Source organism: Tribolium castaneum, chromosome 2, assembly GCF_031307605.1.
Source record: "Tribolium castaneum strain GA2 chromosome 2, icTriCast1.1, whole genome shotgun sequence".
Classification (NCBI taxonomy): Eukaryota; Metazoa; Arthropoda; class Insecta; order Coleoptera; family Tenebrionidae; genus Tribolium; species Tribolium castaneum.
In genome coordinates this window covers 15,394,647-15,421,487 of record NC_087395.1, presented here as the reverse complement: position 1 = coordinate 15,421,487, position 26,841 = coordinate 15,394,647, and the positions used below count along the sequence as shown (strand labels likewise).

The following is a 26,841-nucleotide window of genomic DNA, read 5'->3' as shown; positions in this document are numbered from 1 at the left end:
GCCGACTTCGCCTTTCAGCACAAGTGAGGGCCGGCGCCGGACACGTTCGATTCTAGTCACAGTATTTTATAGTTGTTATTTATATTGTACTATTGTAATTTATTCGCGGACGGCGGGCGAATGCTTGCGATTATTGAGCGAGCGAATGGTCGCGCGTTGACGGGTTTTGTTACGAATAAGGTGAAGAGGGATTGGTAAGTACACAGTTAAAATAACTCAAAATAAAATATGAAGCAAATTACGGTAATTGACATTGTTTGGAAATGGTAATTAATACGCAATTATGACTGCGATTCATAAATGAATTATTTCAGTTGAAAATCCAATTTTCCAATACACATATTAATTTATGTTTGTTAAACAGTCTATGCTCTTGAAAGTTCACCGATTGATTTATAATTCCAGCTTGAAATCAATCAATTTACACAAGATTTTAAGTTACATAAAATCTGTTTTTTAATTAAACGGAAATAAATGAAGAATCTAGGTTATGTTAAATGATGTTAACAAAAATTTCATGCCCTATTAGCGAAAAATTTTGCAAGAAGTGAGTTTTTAGCTCTGACATGTTCTAACGAAAAATCACACTAAAGAGCCAACGTTCATTTGATAACTTCTTGACAAAATTTCAGGATCTATTCGAGTTTTTAGCCCAAAATGACGTAATTTTCGATGTTATTAATGATTGTATGGTATTTGTTAATAAATTTTCAAAAAAAATGTGTTTCTAGTTAAAAAAAAAAAGAATTAAATCACTCTAATTAGGGCCAAAATATTTTTGGTTAAATTTTAATAAATGAGAATCTTGGTTAAAAATTAGATACATCTAACGAAAAAGCTCAAAAATATCCCAAAATACTCCATTGGTCTTTCTTGCAAGAAAAGTAAATTATTTTCCGAAAAATGAGTATAATATTATTTGAAAAAAAAAGCGAAGATAATTTTGAATTAATTAATCTATTGTTCGGCTTATCAAAAAAAAATTAGTTTCACTCTTACAATCAATATAGAAATTAAAATGAATAAACATTAAAATGCCGTCAATTTCGAACTTCACTGGAAATTTTTCGATTTTTTAGAAACTCGAAAAATAAGTAAGAGTTTAGCTTATAATAATATAAGGTTCGACGTAATTAGATGTTTTTTGGACATATTTTAACACAATTACGCAAGTAAAGTGAGTTTCATTCAAAATCGAGCTATTAAATCACTCTAAAGAGATCAAAAAGCATGATTTTTTGCGAGTTTTTATAATTTTAACGAAACTTTACCAATAGAACGAGTTCGGTTGTTAATAACAAGAAAGATAAATAAAAAAAAGACGAAAAATGTAGTAAAACACTTATAAAACACAAAGCAACGTAATTTTCTACCGTCAATGGTATCTTTTGGTCTCTTTAAGCAAAATTACGCGCGAAAAGTATGGGTTCTGAAAAGTCTTTGAAAAAGGCAAAGATATAACTAATTACATGACTGTTTGGTAGTTTCTCACTTATAAACTGTACTTAAATATAAAAAAACAATTTCGGAAAATAATTAAGTGTTTATCTTACAATAACGTAACGTAATCTTCGGTGTAATTTTATGACTCTTAGGCGTGTGAATGTCTCACAAAAAATAAGCTAAATATCACTTTAAACTGGCCAAAAGAACGTCAATTTCCTCCTAGTTTTTATCATTTTTTAACGAACTTTTACAAAATAATTGACTTTCTTGATGAAAAAATGACTTTTTAACTGAATATTATGTGCCGAAGTATTTGAATGCGGCTCATTACTATGTCATTTTCGACCTTTTCTGGGGAAATTCTCCATAATAAAAGTTTTTAGCTCAAAATTATAAGTCACATAAAAGTTATAGACGTAATTACGTGATTTTTGCCGTGTTTTCAAGAAATAATTTCAAACCGGCTAAAAAGTCGTATGCTAATTTAGATCTAATCTAATGATTTTTTGACTAAGAACCGATCTATAGAAAGGGCCATTAAATTTTAATTCGTTGTTAAAAATTAACAACACGAATAACCAATCAAGTTGGTTCAATTTGGTCATGTAATCATGCATTTAATTGCGGATTAAATTAATGACGCTCTAAGGGCCGGTTTACAGAACATTTTAATTGCAACTAAAAAAATTTAGTTTAAAAAAAATCGCGATTAACTTGGCAACTTAATTCGAATTAGTTTAACTTTGAATTAAATTTTAATTTCACTTTATGTAACCCGACTCTAAGGTTCGTTGTTAAAAGTTAACAACCCGAATGGACCAATCAAATTGGCTCAATTTGGTCAGGTGATCTGTTAGTCGCGCATTTAATTAAGGATTAAATTAAAGACGCTTCTATAAACCGTCCCTATGTTTTCAAAAATAATTATCTAGGTAAAACTACGGTAGTTTTAGTAATTTTTATTTCTGATTTTTTGATGTGTTATACAAAACAAGTTTTTTAATTCGTTTCAGTAAAATTACCCGGAAAATGTTTCAGTTTCGGTTTATAAACGTGCTTTTGCAAAACGCCAAAACAATAATTGCTTGAATGTTTTTTCGCGTTTGTGTTTATTTATGGAAATTACACAAAAAAGATTAGATTTTCTTTTGTAAAATGAGAGCTAAATTTGAGAATTCGTTAGAAAATTCGTAAATTTTTTGTCGTATTGGAAGAAAATTTCGCAAAATAGAGAGAGCTTTTCATTCAAATTCTGGTAATTTTCGACGTAATTAGATCATTTTTTGTCTGTTTTACTCATATGTTCGTGTTTGTAAATAAATATTACAAATAAATAATTCATTTATTCCCGACAGACGTTAATCTATAATGGGCAGCAGAAATATGAGGAAAACAAACACATACAAAAAATAATAAATAAAACAAAAACATTAATTACTTAACAATAACTTCAAACATGTAGGAGTATAATAAGAAATTAAGGAAAAGTGTAGAACACTTTACTGACTTGTATGAAAGAAGGTATCCCGATTTAACCCACTAATACCGTTAAAAAGAAAAATAATAAAATGAATTTATAACTACTCTTATAAGCGCTACAGGGTGATTCAATAGTGGGTTACTTCTGACATGTCTTAAGATGCAACCAAAAATACTCATTGCACTTACCACTTGGACACTTCGTTTGATTTAATTGAATTAACCTAATTTTTTTAAATTATAATAGTCCATAATAAAATTTTAGCAAAACTGTTAAGACAAACTTAACACTTCCTAGGACAATATATTGAGGGTTAAATTAATTTTTTAACGATTACCGATCTGGTCAGTTACAATCAGTATTATTGGTTGCATATCTATAGAATTTAAGAAATAAAAAAATGATTCACCTTGTATAAAGAGATAAGAACTCACCACAGAAAAATTAAAAGAAAAACAAAAAAACATTCCTCAAACATTCAACCTGCAAGTGATTCCGACAAAATTTCCGTTTAATTAAAAATTGGATTTTGCTTTTAGCTAATTTTATTTATTCGTTTCGTGGCAGCTTTCAGTTTTGTTTATCACGCTTTTAATAAGCATTAATTACCTAGTTGTTAAATGTGTTGTGATGTAATTGGAAAATTCGCAGCAGAATTCAATTCACTCTCTGTCTATTATCATGTGATTTATTTACGACAAAACGGCAACGAGAAGTGTTTTTAATTGAATCGGTCATGCCGAAAATTGGGCTTGCAACTACATTTTGCAGCGGAAGCGTTGTCAAATTTTTTATTGTTTTGTGTGCTCATCCGAAAGGAAGTAATAAAATTCTTATAATAAAAATAATACGAATGTCGGATTGGGTTTATTCGTGGCATTTATATGCTCACTATGTTCGGTGTATAAAACGAAGAAAATGTACAGAACGGGCTTGTGAGCTATGACTATGGAAAGCACGTCCAAGTTTGACACATTGTTGATTTAAATTTTTAAAATAAGTAAAGTATGTGGAGATGAAGTGTGCAATCGTGTGACATTGTTTTCAATAAATTTTGAGGAAATCTCATTTGAAAATATCTCCTTGGAATGAAAAATTGTGATATGATTCTGTAAATATTAGATTTGTATACAGGCTGTACCGATATTTTGAAAACAATTTGGGGAAAAGCAAAAACGTTAAACTTTTTAATACAAGTGGTAAACATAAGCATGTAACTTAGGCTTTCCTTTCTCACTGTTCTGAAATTACAAAATGACGAATTTTCCCTTGAAAATGTGTAATGTCTGGACATTTGATTTAATTTTTCCGCAAAGGACGATTAATCCCATGTTTAGTCCTGGAATAACCGTAAACTATTTATGGGGGAGTTGGATCTCACCCTCCATAACCAAGCGAATCTTCATAAAATTTTATGAGGTACAACTAAAACGTTTCCTCTAGGATATTGAATTCCTTCGGTGTGTACTTTAACAAAATAAAAATGTAACGTAGACGTGTGAATTTAGTAGCTTAGGAAGTAGTGAAAATCGTGATAATATTCACGGATAGATGATTATGGCGTTAGTAAATATTTATCTTTCGTCGGGAAAAATCCTATTTGTACAGTTAACGCGAAAATTTCATTACCAAAAGCAAATTCACAAAATGGACCTAATTATTGTCCATCAGTTGTAAAACGTTGTCAACAACTACAATTGTTAATTTTTTGTGGAAATGTTCAGTTAAAAATTAAAAAAATTAACCACGATTTTTTTAATTGCTTGTGTAAGTAAACAAACAATTCCACAAAAAAAACTTTTTTTGTCCCAATCTTCACCTAAATTAAAAAATCGTAAAATACGCCATTTATTTTTTGTTGGATTTTTTTTGGAAATATTTAGTTTGCAAAAAAATGAACAAAAAATCAACTGTGATTGCTGGTCTCTACAAAAAATGGAGTAAAAAATGGGATGTGGACAGAAATGTTTTTTATTTTTAAATGTTTTAAATTATATAATAATATTACAATAGATTTAGATATTTTCTTCAATAATTTCCAAACTAAAACTGTAAAGATCAAACTACTAGAATATTTTTCTTCGTAATTTATAATGTTTTGTATATTGACTGTCTCAATTTTTGTCAATTTTGTTCTTCTTTAGTATTTCTTTTTATATATTATATTGTTATATTTGTCAGGACTACTCGTTCATTTATTATATGGTCCACTATAGACCAAGAAATCTGTTGGAAATAAATTCTATTATTTTATAAAAATGACGCAAAAACTCGCTCGCCTTAGCAAAAAATGGAGCAAAAAAACGCTTGTGGCAACAAAAAATGAAGCAAAAAATCGCTGCAGTCACAAAAAATGAAGCAAAAAATGGTAGGTATTAACAAACAATTCCACAAAACATAACAGAAGATGAAAGTGGGGCAAATATTGCTTAATTTTGGTACCAAAATTTAAAAATCGTAAAATATGCCATTTATTTTTTGTTGGATTTTTTGTGGAAATAATTTGTTTGCAAAAAAATAAACAAAAAATTAACAGCGATCACAAAAAATGGCACAAAAAATCGCTTGGGGTAGCAAAAAAATGCCGCAAAAAATATCCGTCTCAACAAAAAATCGCGCAAAAAATTGCTGCAGCCACAAAAAATGAAGCAAAAAATTGCACAAAAAATAACTTGTAGAAAATTGCATAAATTTAAAAATCGAAAAATTTTCCATTTTTTTTTTTTTTGATTTTCGATCACAAAAAATGGCACAAAAAATCGGTTGGGGTAGCAAAAAATGCCGCAAAAAATTTCCGTCTAAACAAAAAATGGAGCAAAAAATTGCTGCTGTCACAAAAAATGAAGCAAAAAATTGCACAAAAAATGACTTGTAGAAAATTTGCCTAAATTTAAAAATCGTAAAATTTTTTTTGATTTTCGATCACAAAAAATGGCACAAAAAATCGCTTGGGGTAGCAAAAAATGCCGCAAAAAATTTCCGACTCAACAAAAAATGGCGCAAAAAATCTTTGCAGTCACAAAAAATGCAGCAAAAAATAGCATAAAAAATAATTTGTAGAAAATTTGCCAAAATTTAAAAATCGTAAAATTTTCCATTAATTTTTTTTTGATTTTCGATCACAAAAAATGGCACAAAAAATCGCTTGGGGTAGCAAAAAATGGCGCAAAAAATTTCCGTCTCAACAAAAAATAGCGCAAAAAATCACTGCAGCCACAAAAAATGAAGCAAAAAATGCGTACTTGGAATTTTAACGAATTGTTTGAATCCCTCTTCACGTTATGATTGAAGATTTAGTACAAATTTGAATGTAAACCTAAGATATTAATATTTTTGTACATAGTCGATATTGAGTTTTTTACCTTTGTAGACCCATCGCTTAGCCCTGTAAATAACTGAAAAAATAAACCATGTTTTTGTATCTATTTTTATATTTTATTGTAACAGTGGCTTAACAACCCGTTCAAATTCAATGTTCCGAACGTAATTAAGCACAAATCAATGTACAATTTTCTCTCTAGCATAAATAGATGTTTGTAAAAATAGATTTTGTATATTTCGGACCCTACTTCTTCCGTTTCCTCCTCGTCGGCTTCTTCGGCTCGTCATCACCATCGCCCTCTTCATCCCCGCCCTTCCACTCCTTCTTCAGCTCGTGCAACATGTGCGGCGTCAAAATCCCCTGCGCCAGCAGCCTCTCAGTCAACCTACCCCTCCCAAGCAGCGCCTTCGACTCTGTAAAACATTAGACCAGGTTTGGACAAAAATAGTTATACATTAACTATGTAATTTGTAATTACACAGGTTACTAAAGTATTATAACTAATTACAGATTAATCTAAAGTAATTTGATACATTAACAATCTTCGAAAATTATTTGAGATACATTTCGTGTTAAAAGTATTATTCTTCAAAAATAGGTATATAGTTTTTAAGGACCGATTAATTTCCTTATTGTTTAATACAGAATATCCCACTTTTGTTGGTTGCAGTAACACATCCCAACATTAAAGTTTTTTTTAAACTTTGTAATTATTCGTGCATTCGTGGTAAAAATTTCAAATTTATTGTCTTATTCTTGTTATAAGTAAATAATAAATTATATTCTTTACTTACAGTTATAATATTTACGAAATTTACACTGTAGGTCATCGTAACATAGACCTATAAAGTATTCTGTTACATTGTAATTACAGTGGAGACTGGTTATAACGAACCCAGTTATAGCAAACTCGCTTACAACGAACTTTCGAACACAACGAATCTGAATGGACTTAAAATGTGATGCACTTTTCCGTTTTTAACAAACTTTTCACGGAATTTTGAGGAATATGTTGTTGCTGATAATGACAAAGTAGAAAATTAACTGATGAACAAAGTATTAAATAACTAACTGAAAACATTTTAACCAGTGAAAACGTGTGTTTTTATCTTAATTACAGTATGAATTTGCTAGTTGTGCAAATATTTTATGATAGTAGAGCTCAAAAGAAGTCAAAATAAATCACCTTGCTTTACCCAAATGTTTTTACCTACTTTTTGAGATTGTATAGAGAAGACAACCTCCACTTTGTGTTTAAAAATTCGTATCAAAAACGCAGTAACATTTGAGGGAATGAAATTCAGTGGTATTTTCGCAGAAGAAAATGAAAAATTTCGGAGAATAAAATAAGTGTTTAGATTTAAAATAACGTAATTTTCAATGTAATTAGATAAATTTCCGGTGTGTTTTTACAAAATTTCGCAAGTAAAGTAAGTTTTCCGCTCAAAAATAAGTTAAAATACTTCAAACAGGTTAAAAGAACGTCAATTCAATGTAGTTTTTTGTATTCTGACAAAAAATGTAGGAAATAAATGAGTTTCTTTGCTAAAATTTAGATATATTTAACGAAAATGTAAAAAATGTGATAAAACATTTGAAAAACTCAGAAGTAAAGTAATTTTCTACTTTCATTAGTAATCTTTTGGTCTTTATTTACGCAAAATTACGTGAGAAAAGTGAGTTATCAACTGAAAAATGCGCTAATAGTATTAGAAAAAGATAACAATAATAATTTCGGAAGAATTTTGAAAGATTGTTCGACATTTCAAAAGCAATTTCGTAAAAAATTAGTTTATTATATTATAATTATAATGAAACAGACAAAAAGTTAAAAACTTTATTGTAAAGTTTACATGACTAATTGGCGGTGACATTTAAGAGAATAAAATTTGGTGGTATTTTTGTAAAAAAAACGATACAAAATGTTTATATTTTTATATGGAAGGACGGACTCGTTTTTCAGTGGTTGTTTTTGCTAATTTTAACTTAATGTAATAGGTTTTGAAGAACAAAGCCCAGAGATCATATTTATTTAAAATTTTTGTTGATGCCAAATTTAATCGCCGACCAAAACTCACAGCACTATTAATCCTATGTTTATTTAAAAAAAAATCATATCAATGCATTACTAGAGTTCTTAGATCTTCTGTATTATATGATAGAGTTTATTTCGCTGAACATTACATAACACACATAATTATTCATTATATTATCCTATGTTTCGTTTTAAAAAGTCCATGTCAATGCAGACAAACAATTCCATAAAAACGACTATGTTCAGCAAAATAAAATCTTCACTGTATATGTCAGAAACTATAAATATTCGGATAGTATAAGTTGAGTTATTTTGAGCACTACTACCACTCCTTACACACCCATTCAATGAAGTTAAAATTCAAATGACAAAAAATTATTTGAGTCTTTTTTTTACAAAACATATCTCTTTAAACTTAGATTTTTATGTTAAGATTTAAGCATTTCAGATCATATTTTTCGGAAATAGCTGACATTGCGATATTAAATATTTACCAAACTAGCAAATGGAAACATGGGAAAGAAAAGAGCAACAAATGAACACGAATCCAAAGGAAAAAAATAAAACAAAAACAAAAAATTAGAAAAAATTTCTTGAAACAAAAATCTGATAATTTTTATGCTTAGTTTAACTTCTTTCATCTCCGTATGAAAGTTGATTCGACACTTTTGAATCACTCTGAATAATTGTTTTTTTACAATGCTTATTTACTTCGTTTTATTTCATATGTAAAGTAAAAATTACTGCTAAAGACATTTTTTTAATTTTCCACTTAAAACCAACCTCGGATATAACAATCTGATTTTGATACATTTTCTAGGTTCGTTATAACCGGACACACTGCTATTTAAATAACCGACGACTTTTCAATTTAAATAATTTGTAACATAGTACAGCAAAGTGACCAATTTTCCTCATTTACCTAAAACCTACCACAGGTTTATATTTTTATTTTTGTCCTGTTTTATGTTTATTTTCTGATTTGATACAGACAAGCCCAAATGTCTCGGTTTTAAATATATGACATAAAACTGTTAATTAAACAAAGAATAAAGTTTCCACATTATGAGAAAAACCCTTCAATTTATTTCGATTTTTGAACACTTTTTTTTGTCTCAAGTAAGGCCAGATTTACCAAAAATTCTTATTGCGAAAAAGTAAAGTCTTGACCAGAAACCCTACACCTAATAACGCAGGAAGTAAAAATAATTTGCTCGTTTAAAAAATTTAGTTAAACACAAGTCACAATAAATAAATTAATTTCTAGTGTAATTTAGATAGATTTCGGAAAACTTTTGTAAAAATCAAAAATATGTGTTATGCAGAGGTAGATTACCAGTGACGAAAATAACAACAATATTGTTATATTCATTACAATATAATCTGATTATGCCCAACCCTGATGTAGATAAATATTTGTAACAAAGTCAATAAATACCTCTCAAATACGACTGCTTTTGCCTATTCAACGCAAACTGCTCCTCATCGGCGCCCCGGGCCCCCGTCTCGGAATTCCGCAGCAACCTCGTCAACTGGACCACCCCCTGTTGAATAATCACGTCCAACTCCTTCTGCATATCTCGCACCAAATCAGGCTCGTTAAACAAATCCATGAAGCGGTAACTCAACCACAGATACAAATCCAGCACATCGAACACAGCCTCCAGATGCACGAGATCAATGATTGTCTTCGGGGGCTGCAAGGGCCACCCAATATTACGACAAAGCCAGTCGAAAGTAATCGGTTCATTCTTGCTGTACTGCCGAGTGAATTTCAGAAACATTGTGCACACAAACGGCATTTTCTTGCTAATGGGGGCGCAACAAAAGACATAACGGGCCCGCAGTGGCAAGGGGACGTGCTGGATCATATCGGCCAAAAATTTAAAGTCCTCCACGTTACACATAAAATATAGGGAATCATCAACCGTTGATAAACTAACGAAAATGTCCATCAAATTGCTAAGGGTTGAGTTGGGCAAGTGGTAGGCGTAGAGCTCGATTTGCTCGGCCGTGGGGTGGAGCCCCGCCTGGGTTATGGGCTCGGGGAGCGACTCCAGCAACGTCTTCAATGTTTTCAAGTCTTCAGGCTTGAAGGTTGTGACGAAACCTTGCTCCCATTGCGTTCCGTATCTGCCAGCCCTTCCGGCGATTTGCAGGGCGGCTGAGACTGAAATCGTGTCCATTTCCTTCTCGCCCTTTTCGTTCATCGTGGGTTTGATGAGTGAGTAGAAGATAACGCGGCGGATGCTCCTGTAGGGGGCACAATTATTTTTATAAATATCAAAAGGGGGGTATTTACAAGTTGAGGCCCATTCCGATGGCGTCGGTGGCGACCAAAATTTTGCAACTGTTTTCCGGGTCGTTGAATTTGGCGGCTTGGGCCAGCTTGGTGCCGGGAGGGAGGCCCCCGTATATCACGGCGACTTCTTTACCGGTCGCTTCGATGCCGCGTGAGACTGAGTAAATGTCGTTTTTGCTGAAGCAGACGATGCAGTCGCCCGGCATCACGTTGTCCAAACTGCCTGAAAGCAAGTGTTGGAACTGCGATTTCGTTTTTACAAATAAAAAAAATGATAAAGTTTAATTTTATAATTTAATGTCTGCACACACACTGAATGTGTGTATGACTCATTTCTCCCATACATATACACTTATTTATTTGAACAAACTGGTAAATAAACAACAAAAAGATAAAAGTTTCAACCAACAAATACGAGTAAAATTTATTTGACGGAAATAATTATCTGTTTTACTCTACTATTATTGCTAAAATAATTACTGTTAAGGAAAAAATGTAATATTTTTGTACTTTGTGGAGCAAACTATTAGTTCTCAATTTTTCACATACAAAAAAAGAAGAAAAAAACACTGGATTTAATTTTTGGGAACACTTAACAATTCAACATGACTTCAGGTGTTACCATTATTTGATTTGTAAAAACAATTACCAACAGATAAAAACAGACATCTATCAATCTATCAATAAATTTATCGTAATCACGATCGCAACTGACAAATAATTTGAATAATTAGAATTACGTATTACCTACTGATGTACGTAAATCGTACGTAAACTACAGAAGAGCAAATGAAAAAAGAATTAAAAAAACTAGACTAAAGTTTTTGTCTTCTACGACAAAAATGTGTAAAAATGTTGTAGTATTTTTGTTTTGAGTAAAAGTTTAGCCTGTTTTGTTAACAATTGGCTAATTGGATTACGTTGGAAATTTTTAGTAAAAATTACGGATTCATACATTGAACAATACAAATAAATGAACAAGTAAACAAAATTAAAGAACAAAATTAAAAACTGTGACGGTGTTTAAATGCTGGATAAAAACTTTTACAAAATTAGGTACAAAAAACAAGCATGTTATTTATCTAATAAATGCTTTAATTTTACGCCAGAAAATGTAGAAATAATACATGCAAGATGAGCTTAATGAAAATACCTATGTTAGAAAAAACGATAAAAAATGTGATTTTTTTCGGTCCAGATGTTATTCTGATTTAAAAAGGTTATTATGAGGTCCAAGCAAGCAAAATCTGGAATGAATTGAAACTAAAATACAGCTCAGTACAATTAAGTGAGAAGGAAAGAGCCAGAGAAGAGAAGAACTGGGAAAAAAAAGAGCTAGAGAAGAGAAGAACTGGGGAAGAAAAGAGCTAGAGTAGAGAAGATCTGGGGAAAAGAGTTAGAGAAGGCAAGAATTAGGAAAGTGAAAAGCTAGAGAAGAAAAGTACTAGATAAGAAGAGCTATAAAAAAAGAGCTAGTGAAGAAAAAAAAAGAGAATAGAAGGATCGGAGAAGAAAAAAGCTAGTTCTTGTTAGATTTTCTTGGCATGACTAACAAAAACACAGTTTTAAAAATTCGACACACCAAACGTTTTTCAAACTTTGCAGGAAATTAAGCCCTGCGATGAGGCCTTCGATTGTAAAAAAATCATGTTCGGACAAGTACCCCTTGGAACCTTAATGAATTTCTAAAGATTCTTTAAGATTTTCCGATTTCGCAAACTTTATTTTTTTTCACCCACTTTATATACTGCGATTTTCTTTATTTTTGCAGGACATTAAGCCCTCGGATAGGGCCTTCAACCGTAAAAAAATCATGTTCGGACAAACACCCCTTGGGACCTTAACGAATTTTTTTAATTTTACAAAGTTTCTCTATTTTGCAGACTTTATTTTTTTCATTCACTTTATATACTGCAATTTTCTTTATTTTTGCAGGAGATTAAGCCCTTCAATAGGGCCTTCGACTGTAAAAAAATCATGTTCGGACAAGCACCCCTTGGAACCTTAATGAATTTTTAAAGATTCTTTAAGATTTTCCGATTTCGCAAACTTTATTTTTTTTCACCCACTTTATATACTGCGATTTTCTTTATTTTTGCAGGAAATTAAGCCCTCGAATAGGGCCTTCAACCGTAAAAAAATCATGTTCGGACAAACACCCCTTGGGACCTTAACAAATTTTTTTAATTTTTATAAAGTTTCTCTATTTTGCAAACTTTTTTTTTTCACCCACACAGTATATATACTGCAATTTTCTTTATTTTTGTAGGAGATTAAACCCAACGATAGGGCCTTCGACTGTAAAAAAATCATGTTCGGACAAACACCCCTTAAAACCTTAATGAATTTCTAAAAATTCTTTAAGATTTTCCGATTTCGCAAACTTTTTTTTTTCACCCACTTTATATACTGCGATTTTCTTTATTTTTGCAGGAGATTAAGCCCTCGGATAGGGCCTTCAACCGTAAAAAAATCATATTCGGACAAACACCCCTTGGGACCTTAACGAATTTTTTTAATTTTACAAAGTTTCTCTATTTTGCAGACTTTATTTTTTTCATTCACTTTATATACTGCAGTTTTCTTTATTTTTGCAGAAGATTAAGCCCTTCAATAGGGCCTTCGACTGTAAAAAAATCATGTTCGGACAAGCACCCCTTGGAACCTTAATGAATTTTTAAACATTCTTTAAGATTTCCCGATTTCGCAAACTTTATTTTTTTTCACCCACTTTATATACTGCGATTTTCTTTATTTTTGCAGGAAATTAAGCCCTCCGATAAGGCCTTCGACTGTAAAAAAATCATATTCGGACAAAAACCCCTTGGGACCTAAACGAATTTTTTTAATTTTACAAAGTTTCTCTATTTTGCAGACTTTATTTTTTTCATTCACTTTATATCCTGCAATTTTCTTTATTTTTGCAGAAGATTAAGCCCTTCGATAGGGCCTTCGACTGTAAAAAAATCATGTTCGGACAAGCACCCCTTGAAACCTTAATGAATTTTTAAAGATTCTTTAAGATTTCCCGATTTCGCAAACTTTATTTTTTTTCACCCACTTTATATACTGCGATTTTGTTTATTTTTGCAGAAGATTAAGCCCTTCGATAGGGCCTTCGACTGTAAAAAAATCATGTTCGGAGAAACACCCCTTGAAACCTTAATGAATTTTTAAAGATTCTTTAAGATTTTCCGATTTCGCAAACTTTATTTTTTTTTTCACCCACTTTATATACTGCGATTTTCTTTATTTTTGCAGGAGATTAAGCCCTCGGATAGGGCCTTCAACCGTAAAAAAATCATGTTCGGACAAACACCCCTTGGGACCTTAACAAATTTTTTTAATTTTTATAAAGTTTCTCCATTTTGCAAACTTTTTTTTTTCACCCACACAGTATATATACTGCAATTTTCTTTATTTTTGTAGGAGATTAAACCCAACGATAGGGCCTTCAACTGTAAAAAAATCATGTTCGGACAAACACCCCTTGAAACCTTAATGAATTTCTAAAGATTCTTTAAGATTTTCCGATTTCGCAAACTTTTTTTTTCACCCACTTTATATACTGCGATTTTCTTTATTTTTGCAGGAGATTAAGCCCTCGGATAGGGCCTTCAACCGTAAAAAAATCATATTCGGACAAACACCCCTTGGGACCTTAACGATTTTTTTTAATTTTACAAAGTTTCTCTATTTTGCAGACTTTATTTTTTTCATTCACTTTATATACTGCAATTTTCTTTATTTTTGCAGATGATTAAGCCCTTCAATAGGGCCTTCGACTGTAAAAAAATCATGTTCGGACAAGCACCCCTTGGAACTTAATGAATTTCTAAAGATTCTTTAAGATTTCCCGATTTCGCAAACTTTATTTTTTTTCACCCACTTTATATACTGCAATTTTCTTTATTTTTGCAGGAGATTAAGCCCTCGGATAGGGCCTTCAACCGTAAAAAAATCATGTTCGGACAAACACCCCTTGGGACCTTAACGAATTTTTTTAATTTTACAAAGTTTCTCTATTTTGCAGACTTTATTTTTTTCATTCACTTTATATACTGCAATTTTCTTTATTTTTGCAGGAGATTAAGCCCTTCAATAGGGCCTTCGACTGTAAAAAAATCATGTTCGGACAAGCACCCCTTGGAACCTTAATGAATTTTTAAAGATTCTTTAAGATTTTCCGATTTCGCAAACTTTATTTTTTTTTCACCCACTTTATATACTGCGATTTTCTTTATTTTTGCAGGAAATTAAGCCCTCGAATAGGGCCTTCAACCGTAAAAAAATCATGTTCGGACAAACACCCCTTGGGACCTTAACAAATTTTTTTAATTTTTATAAAGTTTCTCTATTTTGCAAACTTTTTTTTTTCACCCACACAGTATATATACTGCAATTTTCTTTATTTTTGTAGGAGATTAAACCCAACGATAGGGCCTTCGACTGTAAAAAAATCATGTTCGGACAAACACCCCTTAAAACCTTAATGAATTTCTAAAAATTCTTTAAGATTTTCCGATTTCGCAAACTTTTTTTTTTTCACCCACTTTATATACTGCGATTTTCTTTATTTTTGCAGGAGATTAAGCCCTCGGATAGGGCCTTCAACCGTAAAAAAATCATATTCGGACAAACACCCCTTGGGACCTTAACAAATTTTTTTAATTTTTATAAAGTTTCTCCATTTTGCAAACTTTTTTTTTTCACCCACACAGTATATATACTGCAATTTTCTTTATTTTTGTAGGAGATTAAACCCAACGATAGGGCCTTCAACTGTAAAAAAATCATGTTCGGACAAGCACCCCTTGGAACCTTAATGAATTTTTAAAGATTCTTTAAGATTTCCCGATTTCGCAAACTTTATTTTTTTTCACCCACTTTATATACTGCGATTTTGTTTATTTTTGCAGAAGATTAAGCCCTTCGATAGGGCCTTCGACTGTAAAAAAATCATGTTCGGACAAGCACCCCTTGAAACCTTAATGAATTTTTAAAGATTCTTCAACGATAGGGCCTTCGACTGTAAAAAAATTATGTTCGGACAAACACCCCTTAGGACCTTAACAATTTTTTTTATTTTTATAAAGTTTCTCTATTTTGCAAAAGTAACCCACTATTGACATACCCTGTAGTGTAATTAAATTCCTACACTTAAAAAATAATTAAAAAAATATACAAAAAATAATTATTTTTCTATAATTATTATTATTATTACAAAAATTATAATTACTAAAATAAAAAATAATTATTTTTCGTTTTATTGACTATAATAATAATAACTGTAACTAGTAGACCTGAATTTTGTGCCAACATTGCTTCTACATTTTCTAAATCTAGCAATTTAAAGCAATTATTCGCCTTTTTTTATTTCCTTCGTGAGTAGGAATAATAAAAACAATAAAGCAGTAAAACACTCACATCCACCTTTATTGTAAATTGTAATAAACATAATTGAAGCAATTCTGAAGTCGCCTTAATTCCCGTTCATTTAGCTTTACGAACAAACTTAAGATTAAGCGCAAGTGTATGTTAATATCCGCAGAAAAAGAAGCAACAAAAATGAATGAAAATAAATAAATAATCTTCCAGCTAAGCCACTGTTTTCCTCAACTAAATTAAAATATACCAAGTATTGCTGGGTTAGTAACAACCAACTTGCGTGCGCCAAATTTCACCAATTTTTCTCGTATATTGTTCAAAAAAATTAGTCAGCGAAATAGCAAAAGTAGCCAACCTCCAAATACCCCATGACAGTATGGTGTTTTCCTCTCTCCATAGGAAGAAACAGGTAGAAATAACGTTCTGTGATGGAATATTTGGAAGGTGCAAAACGATATTTTCAAATGAAGCCGTCGAAAAAATTAAGCTTCTTCTCTCCCTGAGATATTGGGTACTTAATTCATATTTATTATAATTATAAAAAAATAAAGAGGTAATGCTTTCGTATATACTCGTAATAATAAGAATAAGGTAAATTTCATTAACAAATCAATTAAGCTAAGAAATGATAAAAATGTTTTTTATGGAATTTTTTGAAAAGTAAAATTGTTAAAAACCTTAACTATAATCCATATTATTTTATTTCTTTATAATTTGTAATGATAGTGTGATTATAGAGTGAACTACTGAGTACAGACTGTACCAACACTCAGGCCACAGTCTTAGAGAAAAAAATAATTAGAAATAATCTGTGTAATATGGAAATCGTTTTTGATTCACACAAAAAAGCGCTAATTTTTAGAAAAATTTTATAAATGGCTTTTATTTTTAAAGCACTTACCTAGAGCTGTGTCTTCTACTTTTAAATCAGTCAGTCTTTTATAATGCCTCACTTCAATATCCTCATTTGTCGTCAAACACAACTGGCTTATCAAATCAATGGCACCAGCCTCCCCACACAGGTGTATCTCCTCAGCGACCAGCCCCAAAAAGGCCCTAGTCCACGCCCACCCCCTCTGATGATCCCTCACCATCTGAATTTCATCAATAACCGCAACCTCATCTAAAAATTTATTAAACGACCACAAAAAATCAAACCAAATAATTACAAGGTGCAGTTAGCGAAGCCATTTCCACAGTGCAAGAAACATGAGTCGAGGGCTGTCCGGACGAGTCAGCGTATTTCCGTTCTTCGCCCGTTACCAAATCACACGGAGTGCCCTAAAACCCAGCACTCGAATTTATTCAATAAAATTGGACACCTACCCTTGAATTACTTTTTTTGTACACTTCGGCGGCTAGTAGTTTAAGGGGGCCACAGTAAACCCCCGATTTGGCAGTAATGAAACTCTCTAACGCGTGAAATGTCTTGCCCGAGTTAGTGGGGCCCGCATGAAAAATAATTTTGCGGTTCAAAGCCCTGGCCTCGGGGTACCAGTTAGCTGGGGTTCGCAGATCCGAGATTTTTCTTAAATCGTCCATGCATTCCAAATGTGGGAACATTTGCTTGGCGTGGCGTAAAAAATACGGGAAAATATCGGTAATGTTCCCAGCTCCTTGTAAAACATCGCTCACAACAACGTGCAAATCGACAGGTAAAGTCTGCGCTTCGAGACAGTACCGCCGGAAGCTAACGTACGCTTGGTGTTGCAGATAGTCTAGAAAAATTCTTTTTACTTAGACAACTTAAGGTCGGATTGTTACTAACTATCAAGCCCATTTTCCGTAAGTAATTGCTTGATTTCCTTCTTTTGGTAGAACTTATTGAGGACCTTGAGCAAATCGGCTTTGTTTAAATTGCCAGTCAGTTCGGCCCCCACATTTATATCGTCAGGGTTTGGTTTCACAGGCACAGGAATGAACAGGGATGATATGGAACTATCGTTTTTTTTAAACCGTCGTTGCGATAATTTTAAATTATGTCGGGCCAAAAGGTTCCGATTTAACGATAAATTTTGGACCGCGGTACAGAGGGCTCCGAGGCGTCGCCCGTTTTGCAACATGTTGCGTATAAAAGCAAGGTTAACTGAAAAAATTTAAGGTTAGATAACTGTCATCCCTGAAAAATGGTGGTGGCACGATGAAAATTACAGTCGACCAGACAATCGCTGTGCGCATGGAGCACCATTTCCCCACCATTCTCGTTTTCTACAGCCGAGTTCACACCAGGAAAATTATCAAAGTAATCGTAAATCATTATAAAAACATCAATAAGCTGCTACGTTGACTTGCATATCACATTTGCAAAACATCTCCTGGACATTCTAATGTGTTTCTAATACAAATTAAAACTTAACTGCATTTTATTTCTGCATTTTTTATTCTCAAATTCAATTTCACCCCCTTTATATCCCGCAATTTTCTTTATTTTTGCAGGAGATTAAGCCCATCGGTAGGGCCTTCGACTGTAAAACAACCATTCTCAAAAAAACACCCCTTGGGACCTTAACGACTTTTTTTAATTTTTATAAAGTTTCTCTATTTTGCAAACTTTATTTTTTTTCACCCCCTTTATATTCCGCAAATTTCTTTATTTATGCAGGAGATAAAGCCCTTCAGTAGGGCCTTCGACTGTAAAAAAATTATGCTCAACCAAACACCTCCTGGGACCTTAAAGATTTTTTTTATTCTTATAAAGTTTCTCTATTTTGCAAATTTAATTTTTTTCACCCCCTGTTTATTCCGAAATTTTGTTTATTTTTGCAGGAGATTAAGCCCTTTGATAGGACTTTCGACTGTGAAAAAATCATGCTCAAAGAAACAGCCCTTGGGACCTTAATGAGTTTTTAAAGATTCTTAAAGATTTCCCGATTTCCCAAACTTTATTTTTTACCCCCTTTATATTTCGCAATTTTCTTAACTTTTGCAGGAAATTAAACCCTTCGGTAGGGCCCTCGACTTTAAAAAAAATTATGCTCAAACAAACACCCTTTGGGACCTTAACGAATTTTTTTAATTTTTAAAAAATTTCTCTATTTTGCAAACATTTTTTTCCATCCCCTTTATATTCCACAATTTTCTTTATTTTTGTAGGAGATTAAGCCCTTCAATAGGGCCTTAGACTGTAAAAAAATCAAGTCCGGACAAACAAGGTCATGGGGACTTTAACGAATTTTTTAAAGCAGTTTGCAAAATCGAGAAATAAAAATTTAAAAAATTCGTTAAGGTCCCAAGGGGTGTTTGTCCGAACATGATTTTTTTACGATTTATTGATGATTTACGATTATTTTGATAATTTTCCTGGTGTGAACTTGGCTGTAGAAAACGAGAATGGTTTGTCCGGTCGACTGTAATGTTCATGGTGCTGACTTCACCGATATTCGGGATTGCAGAATTTGAGAATTTACGAATTCGTATTAACATTGAAAGGACGAAACAGATGTTTTTTATTTAATGATTAAATAACTATTACACTCTATATTACATATGTATGTACCAAATAGAATTTTTAAATAGTGCAACTGGAGGGTGTGTATCTATGAATTTCCCGAGCACTACCAACATTACTTTGGGAGCTTGTGGAAATGACCAAAATTCAAAATACAACTCATTAAAGATTGTCTTAAACGGTTAAAATAAAATAAATACTGTATTATTTAACCAAAATTGTTATAATTCTTTCAAATCGTAAACTATCCCGCGCTTGCCTCCACCGGGGGCGCCACTGGCCCAATTTTAAAAATAAACCCTCTCATCTATCGATTTTCCACTCGCTTCCAAAGATGCTCCTATTTCCCTTAATTTTTGCCTTTCTGAGTGTCGTTTCAGCAAAAGACGAAAATGTCCTAATGACCGAGGTGTTCGAAATCATCGTAAACCCCCCAATGTTCAACTGGACGTACGAGGGCAAAACCGACCAATTTGTTTACCAACCATCGCTCCTAAACGCCCCTGACCTACCCTCATGGATAAACTACGTCTTCAGCCCCCTGCACCACTGTGGCTACTTATTCGGGGTACCCCCGAGCCACAACAATGCAAATATCCAGCTGGAAATCATAGCTTTGAACCGCAAAACGTACGAAACGAGGCACGAGCACATCAATATCCACGTCTCCGAGAAGTTAAATCCCGCCAAATATGAAGTGCATATGAAGATTGATAACTTGAATGTCGATAATATGTTTGAGGTTGAGCGAATGGAGAGTCTGAAGGATATTTATAGGAAGGTGTTGTGGAAGGACAGTGAGAATGATCTTTACGTTACGTTTCTCTCGTCTGCGATTAAACTGGGGGCCAGGAAGCCCCTAAACCCGACCGAGGGCGAAGGGTACAGCGATTACAAATAACTAGAACGCAAATTTCACTAAAGTGAAATTTTTAGGGTCGTTTTAAGGCTAGGGAGCCAATCAGCCTTTTCGCCGGAGTTGACCGAACTTCAGGAAGAAGTTAGGCCCTTATGGAAGGCCGCGTACCCGTGCCCTCGCGATTTTAAGCGAACTAAAGTCGAGAGGCTGTTCCGAAATTCGGGGTTTCACATGGACTGGTGCTCCTTTAGACTTGTAAGTTGGTGATACAAATTTTGAAATTCGATTCAGTCCCAATGAACAATTTTTATCATTATCACCTTAAGTGAGTCATTTCTGACTAAAAAATTAAAAATAAGTTGAAACTGAAAACCTATCTCCGCCTGTATCTGGTTACGGTATTAATTATTATTAATTAATTAATTAATTACTAATTATTAATTATTAATTCAATCATGCAAAAAAGCTATGGAAGGTAAACACCGTAAAGGCAAAAAACTTATCAGGGTTAGTGATTCATTCTCACGCAATGCAGGCTTGAACCCTTCAGGGTAGGAAATCTTGCTGACTTGCACACATCCCCTTGTGAACGGTCAGCTCCTTGACGGTATTAATTGGAGCACCATTTGAACACTAGTTGTTTCATGTGAGCCCACAAAAAATTACACGGATTGAATTCTGGAAAGCCTGCACTCGTTGGAGATGTTCCCACTAGCTCGTACATTAGGATCATATCATTCAATTCGGCGTTTGAATGATTGACCATAATGATTTAATTTCAAACTCACACGTTTGAATTCACTCGAAAGCCCGATTGCGACTGACTAACCGAACGCGCAAACACCTGATAATTTTTTTGGTGCATAAAGTTATCTCTTTTTGTGCATAAAAACGTTCTCCGCAATTTATTTTTACTGATATTTTACTTGCACCTGACAAGGAGAGACGCAGTGAATGGCTCATGAAAATCATGAGGGGGGGAGGGGAAATGCAAAAAAAAAAATTGAATAGGGAATTTGTTTGGTCTTCAAATTGACTTTTCAAAACGCATTTTTTTAGTTAGAAAATGGCAACGCAAACGTTGTCAGTCCCAATGTATACAGGCTGTCCCAACTAAAATTTGCACCCCCTGATATCTCCATTCTCGTTCAAGTTTGGAAAAAATGCTGCAACAATTTTGAAAAATTTTAGTTTAAAGGGGGTTCAAATTTTAGGCGCACTGACAAAACAGCCCACCACTAATATTTAAAAAGGTAATAGTATGAACTAAAATAAAAAAATAAGTCTAAATGTTTGCAAAGTATTTAGACAAACGATTAGGCCTGGTAGTGTTTCTTGGTATGTTCACAAAAACATTTAAGTCAGCTTTGTCAAATATGTATAAAATATAAAAAAGTGCTCATAGTCTGCCCTATAATTGTTTATCATTTGAATTTAATTTTAAATAATTAAGACATTTAACAGATGTTATTTATGAATTTATTTATAAATGTTTCAAACTTTTCAAACATTGTGATTAAGAACAATTTTTATAAACGTCATTATCAAAATTGTAAATTTTAGTTTTTATTTGATTACGTAATAGAATTGAATTTTCATTCAACTAATTTTTTATCTGTTTGAAATTTTAACTTACTTTTTGCTGTTTCAAAACTATGTAAATGCCAACGTCGCATTTCATCAAATTATTTTTTTAAATAAATTAATAAAAATGTAAAATAGTTAGTAATGATTATTAAAACTTTTAAAACTATAAAATTTTTTGAAGTGCATAAATAATTTATAATTACTAATTTTGACAGAAACTGCGACGTTGGCGTTTACATAGTTTGGAAACAGCTAAACAACTACAAATTTTTGTCTTTTTTTATTTTTAATTTATTTGTTTCCACCATTTAAAATTTAAAACAATTTTTTAGTCGGTTTGTTAATCGTATAATTTTTTATGCGATGAATGTCCAACTGTGGTTGGAATGAGCTATTTTATTAATGGACTGTTTTGTCGCTAGGCTATTTTGTCGGGGACTTTTTTGTCGGTGGGTTATTTTGTCGTTTATTTTATTTGAACGTTTTTTGCCATTAACGAAATCAGAAATAGTACATATTTGCGCTAATGTTGTTACTTTAAAGTGACAAACCCACTCCTTTGAAAAATTTAAATAGCAAATACTATGTTTTTTTTCAATTTTAAACAATTTCTTTTAGAAAACATTGATTGGATTGCTGTGAGAGGAAATAAAAGTAATTATGAGAAAACAAGTCATTTTAACTAATGTATTATGTATTGGTAAAATGTCCACCCCCAATTTCCAAAAAAATGGTACAATCGATTTTTATAAACAGTAAACCAGATAAAATAGCATTTCTAAGTCTATCTATACCAAAAAACTTCTCCAAAATCTAAGCGAGAGCATTTTAGACTGAAAATTTTAATGAGACTTAAACTTCGAAATTCTCCACAACAAATTGTACAAAATTAAAAAAAAAGGCATGGCTGCAGAGACAATGAAAGCAGCTTCAAAATGATCGCTCACTAGTCCTTTCTTGCCATTTAAATTTTTTGAAGGGGTAGGTCTGGGCTCAAGAGAAATGCACAAATAACTTTGAAACTAAGATAAAATTTTGGTCCCCCTTAGCTAAAATTGACCCGTATCAGCATTTTTCTCAAACTTTTACAAGATTGGAGATTTCAGGGGATGCAAATTTTAATTGGGACACCCTGTATTATCAAAGGTTTTATAATTTGGCGATGGGAATATTTCTAAACCCTTATAAAACAAAAATTAGGACATGACCAACTTACTTGAATTTTTAGATTGACGACAATAACTCGGCGCTTCACCAGAGCGTGTCCAAAGAAAAGCTCCTAAACTCGGTCGAGAACGCCTACGAGGACCGCTGGGAGACAGTAACAAAAAGCGAAGTGCCTCAAAGAAGCTACCTTCACGAATTTCTCTTCACAATCCTGGTCCCCATGTTCGTGATGATTTTCCTCGCTTTGGTGCTTTCCCTAATTCTGTGCTTCCACCACGAAGGGATGTGAGTGTTTCCCCCGATTTACGTTCAAAATACACACAAAAATCACACGAATTACAGAAAAGACCCCGAGAGCGAAGCTTTTTTCTATAACTTGTATCACATTTGTGTCGATTATTACAGGTAACTGGTTTGGCTTTAATCATGCGTGAAGGGTGGTTTGACTAATTGCTTCCCAAATTGGTTGTAGAAAAAAACCTGAGTTGTTGTTTTTTTGACAGATCGAAACGAATGGAGGACACGCCCCCCGACGAACTCAACCAATACGCGACCATCCACCGCGCCACCCAATCACTGCGCAGCTTGTCGAACAACCGCGAAATGACCCTGTCACCTGACCCCATGCTGCTGTCCAGGAGCCACACCAACAGCCCCACCTCCACCATCAACCGGGGGGTGCACTGCCGCCCCAACCCCCCGCCCTACGTGCGCCCGAAGTACCGGCCAGAGTTGTGACAGAAGGAAAGGACGTGGTACTGTTAAGTAGAGGGCGCTGGAAGCTACGTACCGGGTGACTGTTAAAAAAATTCTAGTCACCCGGTGGAATTGACGTTAGGTGTAGATTAAATGTAACAGATTTATTAGGGAAGTCTAGTTAACAATCACAAAATATAAATAGACCTCTATTGCTCTATTCGAAATAAATACTGTTCAAAAATAGAAAGGTGTTTACCCTCCTCTACTGGGATCACAATAACAATCGGCAAGATTTTCTTCGGAATCTAGCGCGTTCTGCCTTGAGAGGTGTCCGGAACTCTGCGAGTTCCTGCTACGTAGACTAACATTGCTGCAGGAGCTGATCATCCCCGAAATCGAGGTGCATTCGGACATGGTCCTCGTCAGCGCTACTCTAGGGGACAGGCTATTCCCCCCACTACTGCCCCCACCAACATTGCTTAAGTAGTTGTCATGGAATGAGAGTACAGGGCTGACGTCAGTCGTGTCAGTCAGATTTTGTTCGCTTCGCGTCTGCCGATGCTTGATCTCAGGCGAGAGACTTTTCTGCGAAACCGGAGACAGAGGAAAGCTATTCGAGTTAATTTCGGAGCTTTGGCCCGACTTTGACGGTGTTGAAACTTCCGAAACGAGCGGAGTGCTCTCATTGTCGCTCGCGTTCTCGTTCAGTTCGGGGCTGGAGTGCAGCAGCTTTTCTTTCAAGCGGTGGAGCTTCTTCTTTTGACAGTCGATGGACTTGGAGCGGTTGCGCATGACCGGCTTTTGCGGCTTGTCAGTTTTGACCAATTGGAGCGAGCTTGGTCTCGCGTTGAACTCCTGGAGGAGGGGAGTTTTGGTGTCTGATTGGTTGAAAACCACGCTTATGTGCGAGGGGTCGCCACAGTCGGTTTTGATGACCACGTGACGGCCCTTTTTCGCAGCGTCGTCGCTCGATTTTAGATTCGATAGCTTGATTCCGTTCGAGAAACGGCGTTCTGTAACTAAGACAGCCGTAGTAACTGATTTTTCGATTCATAGATTAATCAATTGATCAAAGAATCAATTAATCGTTATTATTTTTATTTTACAAATCCATATACTCGTAGATACCTATATGGTATTTACCTATATCGCATATTTTGTTTTTGTTGCCAGTTTGAATCAGGTGTCTAAAGGTAGGTAAACATTTTACAAATAATTGTGTTTTTTTAACGGTCGACGTAACCGATTAACTGATTAATAAATAATGGTCGTGGTTAGCCGTCCGCACGTTTAAATCAATATTATAGTGGTAATTTTCTACTTAATATATACCAGTAATTTTTGCTGTAATTCTGATGTTTTTTTGTGTAAAAGTTATTAGATGATGTCTGTAGAACAAAACCACCAAATTCTGACAAAACAGGTATTCTAAGTATGACAAACGTAACAGAAACTAGTCAAAAACTAGTCTTTAGAATATCACACATGGGAAAATAAATTTGAAAATTATTTTCAACAACTTTTTTCAAACGTGATTATCAGCAATCATTATCAATTTCCATTACGCTTGAGCAGGACATATTAAACTTATACGGACAAAGTTACAATATTTGTACAAAAAATTAGTCGTCTGCACAAATATGCTTCAATAAATTAATCAGAATAATCTATAATCGCCTCTATTTTTAGTACTCGATTAATCGGTTACTCAAAATCATAATCGCCAGCCCTATTTGGGCGAGGTAGTGAGGTTCGGGCTATTTTCTTCTCTAAACCGTAGATGCTAACACCCTGCCTTATCTAAAATTATTTTTAAATATACAGGGTGTTTTCGAACTTTTTAAATGGATCACCCCTTTTTTTTGCATTTTTGGATGTATCTTTTAAAAGCAATGATTATGACCTAAACTTTTGTCTTAGTTTTTAAAATGTTTTATCTTTTTTAACAAAAACGCCCTCTTTTGAAAAATATATTGCTCAAAAACTAAAATTCCCTGAAAAGTGTGGCTTTTACCACTTTAAAGAAGAATGTTCTAACTTTAAGGATGGATTTTTTTTCCTCACTGTACTCAATAAAATAAAAAAATTAAGAGGTTTGTTAAAAGTTGAATAACTTAAAAATTTTGAATATTTAGAACAGTGTCTCTTGATTACACAAAAGATATTTAAATTTAAACATTAATAAAATCATTAAAAATTATTAAATACTGTTTCTGTAGGCGAAAAATGAAATGTTCAGCTAATAATAACTTTAATGTTTACAGCGAAAATTTTTTTAATATTTATAGCAAATTTTTAAATCCCTGCTATATAAACACCAACAAATGATAGACTTGTAACGGCAAAATGTTCATGAATAATTTACATTGTTGCTAAAATTAAATTTTAAAGTTTTCAGTCTTTAATAATTAACTTTAGGCATATGAAAGTTTATGTTTTAAATAGACAATTTAATAATCTTCAAAAAACAGAAAGAAAAAATAGGATATTCCATTCAACTTTTTCAAGTTATTCCATTTTTTAACAAATTTTATAATTTTTCTACATTTCTAATTGCCATGCGTTAATCAATTGTTAAGTATTTATGTGTGAAGATTCATCATCAAAGTGATGAGAGCCCAACTTTTCTAGAAATCTTAGTTGTTGAGAAGTACATTTTAAAAAAGAGCATTTTTTTATTAACAAAAATTAAACTATTTCAAAAAATAAGCAAAATCGACCTATAAAATAAATTTGTTGTCGAAATCATTAGTTTTAAAATCTACAGGACCGTCTCTACCCTTACAACCGTCGGGGTTCAAAGTTCTTAGTGCCGTCCGTCATTTTTTCTTTACAAAAATTACAGCTTTTTATTCAGCATTCATTAAAAAAAATATCGTTGGAAGCAATATTTTAGTACAAATATTTTCGTAACTTCTATGAAAATCAGAAGATTTTTGCATGCTTTAAATAAAAATATTTTTTAGTAAAGTGTATCAGGTAATTTATAAAAATATATTAGAGAAAAAAAATTGAATTAGAAAATATAAAAAATCACGCACTATACATTTTTTCTAAATTGAACCAAAGATTTTCCAAAATTATTTCTGCGTTCCCATCGTTTATTTG

The 26,841-nt window shown here is 33.0% G+C and overlaps 4 protein-coding genes across 7 annotated transcripts in view; 2 read left to right on the top strand and 2 right to left on the bottom strand.

Annotated features, from left to right (window-relative positions):
- LOC100141722 (octopamine receptor 1) overlaps window positions 1-6,471 on the top strand; it is a 149,708-nt gene extending 143,237 nt beyond the window's left edge. Inside the window, 1 exon segment of the mRNA XM_064355155.1 lies at window positions 2-6,471. Coding sequence (XP_064211225.1) covers window positions 2-160 — 159 coding nt within the window. The 3' untranslated portion in view covers window positions 161-6,471.
- Suv3 (Suv3 helicase) lies at window positions 6,340-21,077 on the bottom strand. The gene is made up of 8 exons (XM_001811865.4): window positions 20,807-21,077; window positions 17,742-18,059; window positions 17,300-17,691; window positions 17,143-17,254; window positions 16,875-17,096; window positions 10,586-10,808; window positions 9,722-10,536; window positions 6,340-6,661 (listed from the first exon to the last, which is right to left on the bottom strand). Exons 2-8 carry the CDS (start codon window positions 18,034-18,036, stop codon window positions 6,492-6,494), a joined length of 2,229 nt encoding a protein of 742 aa, XP_001811917.1. The 5' UTR covers window positions 18,037-18,059; window positions 20,807-21,077; the 3' UTR covers window positions 6,340-6,491.
- Window positions 19,654-23,980, top strand: Scgalpha (Sarcoglycan alpha). Of its 3 annotated transcripts, XR_010333230.1 has the most exons (6): window positions 19,654-20,303; window positions 20,358-20,535; window positions 23,096-23,319; window positions 23,377-23,439; window positions 23,538-23,827; window positions 23,873-23,980. XR_010333230.1 is itself a non-coding variant. In XM_064355156.1 (5 exons), the coding sequence occupies exons 1-5, from the start codon at window positions 19,756-19,758 to the stop codon at window positions 23,770-23,772; spliced, it is 1,248 nt and encodes a 415-aa protein (XP_064211226.1). In that variant the 5' UTR covers window positions 19,654-19,755; the 3' UTR covers window positions 23,773-23,980. The 3 variants fall into 3 exon arrangements, 2 of the variants coding, with proteins under 2 accessions (XP_064211226.1, XP_064211227.1); XM_064355156.1 differs by having other exon boundaries at window positions 23,538-23,980; XM_064355157.1 differs by lacking the exon at window positions 23,377-23,439 and having other exon boundaries at window positions 19,659-20,303; window positions 23,538-23,980.
- Arms (Ankyrin repeat-rich membrane spanning) overlaps window positions 23,880-26,841 on the bottom strand; it is a 32,292-nt gene continuing 29,330 nt past the window's right edge. For both annotated transcript variants that reach the window (XM_015983238.2, XM_015983240.2), the window contains one exon: window positions 23,880-24,752. In XM_015983238.2, the coding sequence (XP_015838724.1) occupies window positions 23,986-24,752 (767 nt within the window). In that variant the 3' untranslated portion in view covers window positions 23,880-23,985. The remainder of the gene's footprint in view (window positions 24,753-26,841) is intronic.